The sequence below is a fragment of the Xenopus laevis genome, chromosome 8L, assembly GCF_017654675.1.
Source record: "Xenopus laevis strain J_2021 chromosome 8L, Xenopus_laevis_v10.1, whole genome shotgun sequence".
NCBI lineage: Eukaryota > Metazoa > Chordata > Amphibia > Anura > Pipidae > Xenopus > Xenopus laevis.
The window spans coordinates 4,614,600-4,627,672 of record NC_054385.1 but is presented as its reverse complement, the minus strand read 5'-3'; the positions used below and the strand labels follow the sequence as shown (position 1 = coordinate 4,627,672).

General features: G+C 42.5%; 1 protein-coding gene across 2 annotated transcripts in view; it reads right to left on the bottom strand.

Annotated features, from left to right (window-relative positions):
- The window catches only part of dipk1b.L (divergent protein kinase domain 1B L homeolog), a 41,305-nt gene that overhangs the window by 3,615 nt on the left and 24,617 nt on the right, over positions 1-13,073 (bottom strand). For both annotated transcript variants that reach the window (XM_041572350.1, XM_018229489.2), the window contains exon 3: positions 886-993. In XM_041572350.1, coding sequence (XP_041428284.1) covers positions 886-993 — 108 coding nt within the window. The remainder of the gene's footprint in view (positions 1-885; positions 994-13,073) is intronic.

The following is a 13,073-nucleotide window of genomic DNA, read 5'->3' as shown; positions in this document are numbered from 1 at the left end:
CATGGCTAATTAGTGAGTCATAAAGATGCATGCTACTTGGCTAACTAGAAAGTCATTGGGATGCATGCTGCATGGCTAATTTGTGAGTCATTAATATGCATGCTACATGGCTAATTAGAAAGTGACTGGGATGCATGCTGCATGGCTAATTAGAAAGTCATTAATATGCACGCTACATGGCTAATTAGAAAGTGACTGGGATGCATGCTGCATGGCTAATTAGAAAGTCATTAATATGCACGCTACATAGCTAATTAGAAAGTGACTGGGATGCATGCTGCATGGCTAATTAGAAAGTCATTAATATGCACGCTACATGGCTAATTAGAAAGTGACTGGGATGCATGCTGCATGGCTAATTAGCGAGTCATAAAGATGCATGCTGCATGGCTAATTAGTGAATCCTTTGGGATGCAAACTACATGGCTAATTAGTAAGTCACTGAGATGCATACTGCATTGCTAATTATAAAGTCACTAAGATGCATGCTGCATGGCTAATTATAAAGTCGCTGAGATGCATGCTGCATGGCTAATTATAAAGTCACTGAGATGCATGCTGCATGGCTAATTATAAAGTCATTGAGATGCATGGTTGCTTAACATCTTAAATACAATCCAGCTACTAGCTACATGCTCAATATGCAAATTGTTCTGGTGCATGCTGCATGTTTGTATAGAAACCAATGCTATATGCACCACAAAACTAAATATAACCACAGTTTAGCCATGCAGAATGTGGGTTTTATATGTCGGGCTGAATTAATGGGGTCCCCCAGTTTTACATGAGTCTCAGTAAGTCGTTTGACCTGCCTGGTGTTAGGGTGCAAGAACTGGGGGGGGGGAGGGTCTATGCTGTCTGTTAGGATAAGGAGCACCTAAGTACCTGGTGGGTGGGAGACGAGGACAAGCATTGCTGGAACACCAAGGAGTGTTGGTCACACAAGTCCTTACAAGCCGAGCCAGAGATGATCCCTTTCTTGTACTGGTCACACTGGGGAGAGAAGGAAAGTGTTAGAGGATTCAGCTGCTTTACACACACCTGCCACTAGGTGTCCCCACTCCCTATAGAGTGAAAGCTGCAGTAGATATTGCGCAACTACAAAGGCAAAGTATTCCTGTAACAACTGAGCTGGACAAAGGATGCTGGGAGTTGTAGTTTTCTGAATTTAGTATCCTGTTGCTAATGAGAGGAGGAATGGAGTGACCTACCTGACTCCTACCCCCCCCACCTGTATAGGTAAGTGCCACTAGTCTTGTCTGGATTCCAAGTCAATTTTACTGGAAGCCAATCACTGTCTTGCTTTCTCTTTGCTCTATATCACAGTACTGAGTATCTGCTAATACAATAATTCTAAAAAAATGTTCCTAGCCCTCTGTATAACAGTATTGAGTATCTATAGACTGATAATAATCTTGCTGCTTTGTATAACAGTACTGAGTATCTATAGACTGATAATGCTCTTGCTGCTCTGTCTAACAGTACTGAGTATCTATAGACTGATAATACACTTGGTTCTCTGTATAACAGTACTGAGTATCTATAGACTGATAATACACTTGGCCCTCTGTATAACAGTACTGAGTATCTATAGACTGATAATAATCTTAGCCCTCTGTATAACAGTACTGAGTATCTATAGACTGATAATACTCTTGCTGCTCTGTATAACAGTACTGAGTATCTATAGACTGATAATACTCTTAGCCCTCTGTATAACAGTACTGAGTATCTATAGACTGATAATACTCTTCACCCTCTGTATATCTATAGACTGATAATACTCTTGCTGCTCTGTATAACAGTACTGAGTATCTATAGACTGATAATACTCTTGCTGCTCTGTATAACAGTACTGAGTATCTATAGACTGATAATACTCTTGATACTCTGTATAACAGTACTGAGTATCTATAGACTGATAATACTCTTAGCCCTCTGTATAACAGTACTGAGTATCTATAGACTGATAATACTCTTGATACTCTGTATAACAGTACTGAGTATCTATAGACTGATAATACACTTGGCCCTCTGTCTAACAGTACTGAGTATCTATAGACTGATAATACACTTGGTTCTCTGTATAACAGTACTGAGTATCTATAGACTGATAATACACTTGGCCCTCTGTATAACAGTACTGAGTATCTATAGACTGATAATAATCTTAGCCCTCTGTATAACAGTACTGAGTATCTATAGACTGATAATACTCTTGCTGCTCTGTATAACAGTACTGAGTATCTATAGACTGATAATACTCTTAGCCCTCTGTATAACAGTACTGAGTATCTATAGACTGATAATACTCTTCACCCTCTGTATAACAGTACTGATAATAGACTGATAATACTCTTAGCCCTCTGTATAACAGTACTGACTATCTATAGACTGATAATACTCTTGCTGCTCTGTATAACAGTACTGAGTATCTATAGACTGATAATACTCTTAGCCCTCTGTATAACAGTACTGAGTATCTATAGACTGATAATACTCTTGCTGCTCTGTATAACAGTACTGAGTATCTATAGACTGATAATACTCTTGCTGCTCTGTATAACAGTACTGAGTATCTATAGACTGATAATACTCTTGATACTCTGTATAACAGTACTGAGTATCTATAGACTGATAATACTCTTAGCCCTCTGTATAACAGTACTGAGTATCTATAGACTGATAATACTCTTGATACTCTGTATAACAGTACTGAGTATCTATAGACTGATAATACACTTGGCCCTCTGTATAACAGTACTGAGTATCTATAGACTGATAATACTCTTAGCCCTCTGTATAACAGTACTGAGTATCTATAGACTGATAATACTCTTGGCCCTCTGTATAACAGTACTGAGTATCTATAGACTGATAATACTCTTGCTGCTCTGTATAACAGTACTGAGTATCTATAGACTGATAATACTCTTAGCCCTCTGTATAACAGTACTGAGTATCTATAGACTGATAATACTCTTAGCCCTCTGTATAACAGTACTGAGTATCTATAGACTGATAATACTCTTGATACTCTGTATAACAGTACTGAGTATCTATAGACTGATAATACACTTGGCCCTCTGTCTAACAGTACTGAGTATCTATAGACTGATAATACACTTGGTTCTCTGTATAACAGTACTGAGTATCTATAGACTGATAATACACTTGGCCCTCTGTATAACAGTACTGAGTATCTATAGACTGATAATAATCTTAGCCCTCTGTATAACAGTACTGAGTATCTATAGACTGATAATACTCTTGCTGCTCTGTATAACAGTACTGAGTATCTATAGACTGATAATACTCTTAGCCCTCTGTATAACAGTACTGAGTATCTATAGACTGATAATACTCTTCACCCTCTGTATAACAGTACTGATAATAGACTGATAATACTCTTAGCCCTCTGTATAACAGTACTGACTATCTATAGACTGATAATACTCTTGCTGCTCTGTATAACAGTACTGAGTATCTATAGACTGATAATACTCTTAGCCCTCTGTATAACAGTACTGAGTATCTATAGACTGATAATACTCTTGCTGCTCTGTATAACAGTACTGAGTATCTATAGACTGATAATACTCTTGCTGCTCTGTATAACAGTACTGAGTATCTATAGACTGATAATACTCTTGATACTCTGTATAACAGTACTGAGTATCTATAGACTGATAATACTCTTAGCCCTCTGTATAACAGTACTGAGTATCTATAGACTGATAATACTCTTGATACTCTGTATAACAGTACTGAGTATCTATAGACTGATAATACACTTGGCCCTCTGTATAACAGTACTGAGTATCTATAGACTGATAATACTCTTAGCCCTCTGTATAACAGTACTGAGTATCTATAGACTGATAATACACTTGGCCCTCTGTATAACAGTACTGAGTATCTATAGACTGATAATACTCTTGCTGCTCTGTATAACAGTACTGAGTATCTATAGACTGATAATGCATTTGGTGCTCTGTATAGTGATGAGCAGGCCCGGACTGGCAGTCTGTGGATTGTGGCAAATAGCAGGGGGGCTGCTGGAGGATAGACCTGCACTTGTTACTGGGCTAGTGGGGGCCCCTGGGTACATGTTGGGGCCTATTGTAATTCCCCGGCTTTGCTTCTGCTCTATGAACCCCTTTAATAAACGTTAATAATGGAACATTTCTGCTTCTATCACACTCCATAGAATCAATGGTGGGATTCCCAATGACCCTACGGCACTATTTAGGCAATCGCTCCCACCTCTCTCAATTTGGCACCTCCCTCCTCCCATATGTATAAATACAAATATACAGAGAAGGAATGTTCTGGGCACACAATAAGCTATACCCTCATACTGTACTGTCTAAGGGAATCAATATGGCACCTCCTCCTCCCATATGTATAAATACAAATATACAGAGAAGGAATGTTCTGGGCACACAATAAGCTATACCCTCATACTGTACTGTCTAAGGGAATCAATATGGCACCTCCTCCCATATGTATAAATACAAATATACAGAGAAGGAATGTTCTGGGCACACAATAAGCTATACCCTCATACTGTACTGTCTAAGCAGGGAATCAATATGGCACCTCCCTCCTCCCATATGTATAAATACAAATATACAGAGAAGGAATGTTCTGGGCACACAATAAGCTATACCCTCATACTGTACTGTCTAAGGGAATCAATATGGCACCTCCTCCCATATGTATAAATACAAATATACAGAGAAGGAATGTTCTGGGCACACAATAAGCTATACCCTCATACTGTACTGTCTAAAGGAATCAATTAGGCACCTCCTCCCATATGTATAAATACAAATATACAGAGAAGGAATGTTCTGGGCACATAATAAGCTATACCCTCATACTGTACTGTCTAAGGGAATCAATATGGTACCTCCTCCTCCCATATGTATAAATACAAATATACAGAGAAGGAATGTTCTGGGCACACAATAAGCTATACCCTCATACTGCACTGTCTAAGGGAATCAATATGGCAACTCCTCCCATATGTATAAATACAAATATACAGAGAAGGAATGTTCTGGGCACACAATAAGCTATACCCTCACGCTGTACTGTCTAAGGGAATCAATATGGCACCTCCTCCTCCCATATGTATAAATACAAATATAAAAATACTGTAGGGTATATCAGTTGGATCAAACAGGCACCATAACTAACACCACATTATTTATTACATGGGGATATTATGTAAATATGCAAATGTATTCTCTTTGCACTAACTGTATTTAACGCTTCTTATGGTTAATTTAAGGGATGCCACTCTCAGTTGTATGGAAGGGGGCATCTCTTTCACTCACCGGACCATGCTCTATCTATCCGGCAGGGGATGCAGAAGAATGCCTCTTTATTTCCGTAATCAAGGTTCTGCTCTTCAAGGTAGAATTATGTTATTTATTCATTCATTAATGCTTGCTCATGTTCTGGCTGTCTGATAAACGCCTGCCACCCACGTGCCAGTTCGCTATTGGGACCTTCTTGGCAATCTCAAACTATTCTCGGTGGCTGGTTGTCTTGTTCCCCTGGCAATCATACTCACTACTTACATATCATGATTGGGGGCGCATCGAGGCTTGTGCGCTGGCTGAATTAGTGCTGACATACTCAGGAATTACCTATATGCCTATATCGTTTATTGTTGATTCTCTTCTGTACAGCTACTATGATTCATAATTTTTAGGGAGCTGTTCCCTGCTGATATTGTTGCTTTAGTAACTTCGGGTTGAAGATTAACTCTAATCTGCCATACGTTTATGGGGATCTCTCTGTAACATTGAATCTAGAAGGCAATCCTTTAGTGTTAGCTGTTCCTTGGCTGATGATTTGTGCGTTAAGGTTATAACTTAGGAATGAGCCTATATCTGCCCATACGTTATGGATCGTCCTTAACAGACTAGTAGCAAACTATAGGGACTGTCCTGCTCGAATTTTGTGCTAGTACATGGGAATTATACCTATGCTGCCGATAGTATTATTGGATCTTTCTTCTTGTATTCAGACTTTATGAACAAACTTTAGGGACTAGTCCGCTGAATTGTCTTAGTAGCACGGGAATACCTAACCTATGCTGCCCATAGTTTGTATGGATCTACTCTGTAACAGACTATGAGCAAGACTAGGGACTGTCTCTGCTGATTGTGTGCTTAGTTATATGAGGGAATACCTTATGCGGCCATAGTATTTAATACTGGGAATGCTCTCTGGACAACTAATGAGGCCAACTTAGGGACTGTATCCTTGCGTGAAACTCATTGTGCTTAGTAACAGGATAACGTATCCGGCCTTATATTTATGGGATCGTCTCTGTAACAGAACTATTGAGCAAACCTTAGGGACTGTATCCTTGCTGAATGTGTCTTAGTACAGGGTAATACCTATCTCCAATTTTAAGGGATCCTCTCTGTACAGACTATGTAGCAAACTAGGGAACTTTCCTGCTGAAGTTTGCCCTTATTCAGGAAATACTATGGCGGCCATAAGTTTACCATATGGAACTCCTGAACAACTATTGGAGCAAACTTTCAGGGCTACTGCTTTCCTTGGCGTGAACTTGATGCGTAGTAACGGGAATTTATAGAGCTCAGCTGACGTAGACGCCAGTATGTTTCTAATGGATGTTCTACTGTACAGACTAGTAGTGAGCAAACTTAGGACTGTTCCTGACTGAAATTGTGCTTAGTAACGGGGAATACCGAGCGCATTAGCAGAGTGAGTTTTATGGGACTGCTAGCTAAATGCAGGTATGAGCAGCAACTGTAGCTTCCTGCTTGCTAGCCCAGTCTCATTGGGATTTGCCCTTATATTTCATCCAACTGTACTATACCTTTTTTGACTGCCAGTCCGTGATGTTTTCTGCCCTCTTACAGGAATACTGTAACACATCAGGAAGACTATGAGATAAAGAAATGGGTGTAGATCTAAACTACTATTGGAGACTACAGAGCCTACTTATATCCAGTGTATAAATATGCATTACATCTGTGATCTCCCTCCTGTTCCATTACAATTGCTCAGTAATAAGATATTCATTTGTTATGTCACCAGACAGACACCATCAGAAGGGGGAAACTAATCACGGGACTGAGCTGTGCTGGAGGCTGACACTTAGTGATCAGATTAGAGGGGACGGACCATCGTACTGATACAATCTCTGCTTCAAGTTTAATGCGACGGACAGTTTATTGCGGGGGGTACGCTGTGGGGGTGACATGCCAACAGCACGACTGCTGCTTCTCATTACCAATATATAACCCAAACATGTCAGCGGCCTATCAGTTATTCCTATCCAGTACCTGTAAAATCCTGATTTTTTTCTTTTGTATCAAGCAAAGTTTAGAACATGATAACAGGCTGTTCCTCTTTAAACCAGCAAGTAGATTGAGTCTAAGCAAATCCTTAACCCCAATTAAGCTGCTGCATGTTATAGTGAGGAAACATACACACTCCTTACAGATTGTGCCCCGGCTGGAATTGAACCCTGGACCCCCGCGCTGCAGCAATACATAGACACAAAGCAAGGGCCTGCTGTATCCATGTTACTTATTAATTAAATCACTATCTGAGCTTCAACAGAGCAACGCTGGGGCTGCAGCAGATAAAGCATTCCATATGCTGGAAGGAATAAATTATTAATAATAAATAAATATTAATTCTTAATATTATATTCCCCGAGGACTGATCCCAGGTTCATTTAGGGCTCCTGCCCCAAAGATGATGCCGGGGGTTAATTTTACATTGGATTAAATAATCATTTCCCCCCTGGCACCAGCTATAGGCAGAATTAAACCTTGTTTTTAGTTTGTGCAGCATCAATGGGATAGAAAATAGCTGGAAGCTTTTTGGCTGGAATAGGTGGCACCTTATGCCAATATTCTAATTGTAAAGGATGAAGAGTAGGGATGTACCAATTTATAATATTTAGGATCTGTGCAGCCACTGGGACAGAATGCTCTGTTATACAGATAGCTAGAATCTCAGCTGCCATAAAGTCAGGACAGGACTGCTGCTTACAATGGGGATCAGATAGGATCTGTGCACCACTAGGACAGAATGCTCTGTTATACAGATAGCTAGAATTCAGCTGCCTATAAAGCAGGACATTATCAATGGCTCACTAACGGTTGGTGAAAACCATGCATGATACAGAGAATCGTAGCTACGAACAGTCACTCAATGCGCCCCATAAGCGAAGGCAAGCTGCGACAAGAACGCTGCTGCCTACAGATGGGAGCAGGATTAAGGATCCGTAGCAGCCACTGGAACATGAACAGTTGCGCGCTGTATAACACGTGAGCTAGAATATCAGCTATGATCGAGCCCATAGAAGCAGCACGGCAGGACTAGCTGCGACTTTACGAGATCAGGGGAATGCCAGATTAGATCTGCTGCAGGCGGCTAAGAGGCCACATGGGGATACGACAATCGTATATGCTGACGTATGATCAGATAACGTCGCCTATGGAAATGTCGCAGCTCGCCATAGATGAAGCAGGCGAATCCAGTAAGATCTTGGACGCGATGTCTCGTTGACACAGTGGGGATGCAGATTAGGGATCTGTGCAGCCACTGGAGGGTACAGAACGACAGCTGGAAACATGGTATAGCTGAATCTCAGCTGCCATAAAGCAGGACAGGACTGCAGAAATTAGTGTTTTGCTGCCAGAAACACACAATTAAATATAATCTCCCATTTATTCTGGATTTCTTTAGAAGAATCTAAAGGACGCCCACTTTTTTTATAGCGCTAGAAAAAAAATTTTTAATTGGTGGTTGCCATGGAAGCATGAGATATCTGTCCTGAAGGTTGGTTTCTATTTTTTCAATATGTTCAAAATAAGATTTAAACTAAAATAAATGTAAGTTGAGGAAGAAGTCTAGGATGTGAGGAGGTTGGGTGCCTTGAGCCGGGGCCATGAGATTTACTCCCACTGATAAATGTGAGTTTAGAACGGGAAGGAAAAGGAAGAAAATTAGATTGAAAATAAATTAATTTTTTCCATCTTTCCCTAATCTCTGTCACTGCTTCTAATCCCACCCACGCTCAATATCCATCTGTCTGCACCTACTGCCCTTGGTTACTGAGAAGTCGACCGGTGGGTGCCCATCTTCCTTTGGTCACTAGGATGTGGCTATTGCCCAAAGCTGACTAACCAATCAGTGCTCATTTGCCCTTGGTTACTAGGTAGTTACTACTGCCCAAATATGATTCACCTATGGATGGTTATTTGTCCTTGGTCACTGAGAAGTCCCTACTGCCCATAGGTGACTAACCAATGGGGGCCCATCTTCCCTTGGTTACCAGAACATCTCTATTGCCCATAGGTGACTAACCAATGGGTGCCCATCTTCCCTTGGTTACCAGAAAGTCTCTACTGCCCATATCTGACTTACTAATGGGTGCCCACCTTCCCTTGGTTACCAGAAAGTCTCTAATGCCCATATCTGACTTAATAATGGGTGCCCACCTTCCCTTGGTTACCAGAAAGTCTCTACTACCCATAGCTGACTTACTAATGGGTGCCCATCTTCCCTTGGTTACCAGAACGTCTCTACTGCCCATATCTGACTTACTAATGGGTGCCCATATTTCCTTGGTTACCAGAAAGTCTATACTGCCCTTATCTGACTTCCTAATGGGTGTCCATCTTTCCTTGGTTACCAGAAAGTCTCTACTGCCCATAGCTGACTTACTAATGGGTGCCCATCTTCCCTTGGTTACCAGAACGTCTCTACTGCCCATAGCTGACTTACTAATGGGTGCCCATCTTCCCTTGGTTACCAGAATGTCTCTACTGCCCATAGCTGACTTCCTAATGGGTGTCCATCTTCCCTTGGTTACCAGAACGTCTCTACTGCCCATAGCTGACTTACTAATGGGTGCCCATCTTCCTTTGGTTACCAGAACGTCTCTACTGCCCATAGCTGACTTCCTAATGGGTGCCCATCTTCCCTTGGTTAGCAGAACGTCTCTACTGCCCATAGCTGACTTCCTAATGGTGCCCCTTGGTTAGCAGACCTATCCATACTCTCCTATGGGGTTGCCCACTTCCCTTTACAGAACGTCTTTACTGCCCATAGCTGACTTACTAATGGGTGCCCATCTTCCCTTGGTTACCAGAAAGTCTCTACTGCCAATATCTGACTAAACTACGGATGCTTATCTGTCCTTGATCACTGGGATGTCCCTACTGCCTAAACTATGGCTACCCGTCTGCCCTTAGTCAACATGAAGTCCATATAGGCTCACATCTGACTGATCTATGGATGCCCACCCTGTCCATATCCACTCACCTTAGCATCAAGAGAGTATTTTCCATGTGAGGGTAGATCTGATTGGAAGTACTGTCGTGCCCCTTTCTGTTGTCTCGCTGGAGTACAGCAACACAATAGGAGCCTTATGAGGGTATAAGGAAGGTTGGGGCAATTAGTCTGAGTTTACAAAAGGCTAAATCTGCCTTGTGAGCCACAGAATCTGGCTGAAATCCATCACCTTCCCTCACCGAATCCGAGTGACAAATGTCAGTGACCCCTAGACCAGGATCCAAGCCCAACACTTGATGTTGGCCACCAACATTTAGACATTGCCTGAGCTGTTGAGCTTTATTCTATTCCCCCACCCCCAGCCGGCGTATTAAAAGAAGTGTGTTAGGATTGATGTATTTATATATGGATGATAATACTGCCCCCCCCCTGCCCCCATGGACATGTCTTTTATAGATGAACTGTCTTCCATGAGTCCTCCATCGTTATTCCTACCCCCGGGCTGTGATTAAAAGCTTTTTGTGCACCGAATACCAAACACTTCTGGATTATATGATGGCACCGCCGCCCAGGTAAATTTGTCCTGAAATAAACCAGAAACCTATTTACCCCCCTGTCCCCCGAGCCTGTATTTGGTTAGATCGAGCGTTCAGCCCTGCGGAGTACAAGCAATGTACCTCGCTCTGGCGCATCATTATGGAGGCCAATTGACAGCCGCAATAATGGGAAGCGCCTTAACTTATAGCGAGAGCTGCCGTAGTAATAATTACTTATATATAGAGATTTCTCAATTGTCATGACATTTAATCAGTAGAAATAATACTGTGGTGCCGGTGGCCCCACGAAATATCAAGGAATGGAAGTTATAAGACACATGGTCAGCATTTAAACTGTTCTTGTCTGGTAATTCCAGGGGTACCCAGGGCACAAATAAGCACTCACCCCAAATCTCCCCCTAACTGACCTTCAGACTGGGCCCCCTTAGCTCATAACAAGGTTACAGATATATAGAAACATTGGGGTGTCACCCTGCTATAGTTCCAGGGGTACCCAGGGTACAAATAATCACTCACCCCAAATCTCCCCCTAACTGACCTTCAGACTGGGTCCCCTTAGCTCATAGCAAGGTTACAGATATAGAAACATTGGGGTAACAGTCACCCTGCTATAGTTCCAGGGGTACCCAGGGCACAAATAAGCACTCACCCCAAATCTCCCCCTAACTGACCTTCAGACTGGGCCCCCTTAGCTCATAACAAGGTTACAGATATATAGAAACATTGGGGTGTCACCCTGCTATAGTTCCAGGGGTACCCAGGGCACAAATAAGCACTCACCCCAAATCTCCCCCTAACTGGCCTTCAGACTGGGCCCCCTTAGCTCATAACAAGGTTACAGATATATAGAAACATTGGGGTGTCACCCTGCTATAGTTCCAGGGGTACCCAGGGTACAAATAATCACTCACCCCAAATCTCCCCCTAACTGACCTTCAGACTGGGTCCCCTTAGCTCATAACAAGGTTACAGATATAGAAACATTGGGGTAACAGTCACCCTGCTATAGTTCCAGGGGTACCCAGGGCACAAATAAGCACTCACCCCAAATCTCCCCCTAACTGACCTTCAGACTGGGCCCCCTTAGCTCATAACAAGGTTACAGATATATAGAAACATTGGGGTGTCACCCTGCTATAGTTCCAGGGGTACCCAGGGTACAAATAATCACTCACCCCAAATCTCCCCCTAACTGACCTTCAGACTGGGTCCCCTTAGCTCATAGCAAGGTTACAGATATAGAAACATTGGGGTAACAGTCACCCTGCTATAGTTCCAGGGGTACCCAGGGCACAAATAAGCACTCACCCCAAATCTCCCCCTAACTGACCTTCAGACTGGGCCCCCTTAGCTCATAACAAGGTTACAGATATATAGAAACATTGGGGTGTCACCCTGCTATAGTTCCAGGGGTACCCAGGGCACAAATAAGCACTCACCCCAAATCTCCCCCTAACTGGCCTTCAGACTGGGCCCCCTTAGCTCATAACAAGGTTACAGATATATAGAAACATTGGGGTGTCACCCTGCTATAGTTCCAGGGGTACCCAGGGTACAAATAATCACTCACCCCAAATCTCCCCCTAACTGACCTTCAGACTGGGTCCCCTTAGCTCATAACAAGGTTACAGATATAGAAACATTGGGGTAACAGTCACCCTGCTATAGTTCCAGGGGTACCCAGGGCACAAATAAGCACTCACCCCAAATCTCCCCCTAACTGACCTTCAGACTGGGCCCCCTTAGCTCATAACAAGGTTACAGATATATAGAAACATTGGGGTGTCACCCTGCTATAGTTCCAGGGGTACCCAGGGTACAAATAAACACTCACCCCAAATCTCCCCCTAACTGACCTTCAGACTGGGCCCCCTTAGCTCATAACAAGGTTACAGATATATAGAAACATTGGGGTAACAGTCACCCTGCTATAGTTCCAGGGGTACCCAGGGTATAAATAAACACTCACCCCAAATCTCCCCCTAACTGACCTTGAGACTGGGCCCCCTTAGCTCATAAAAAGGTTACAGATATATGGAAACAATGGGGTAACATACTGTAGTTCCAGGGGTACTTGGGGCCCTTAGCTGTTATAATGTTCCGGGTATAGAAGGTTCCAGTGGTCCCAGGTGGATTTACTCTGGGACGTGTTTATTCAATAGTAATATTTCCTATATCTTTGTGTTGGAGCAGCTGAAGTCAGGGGGGTGG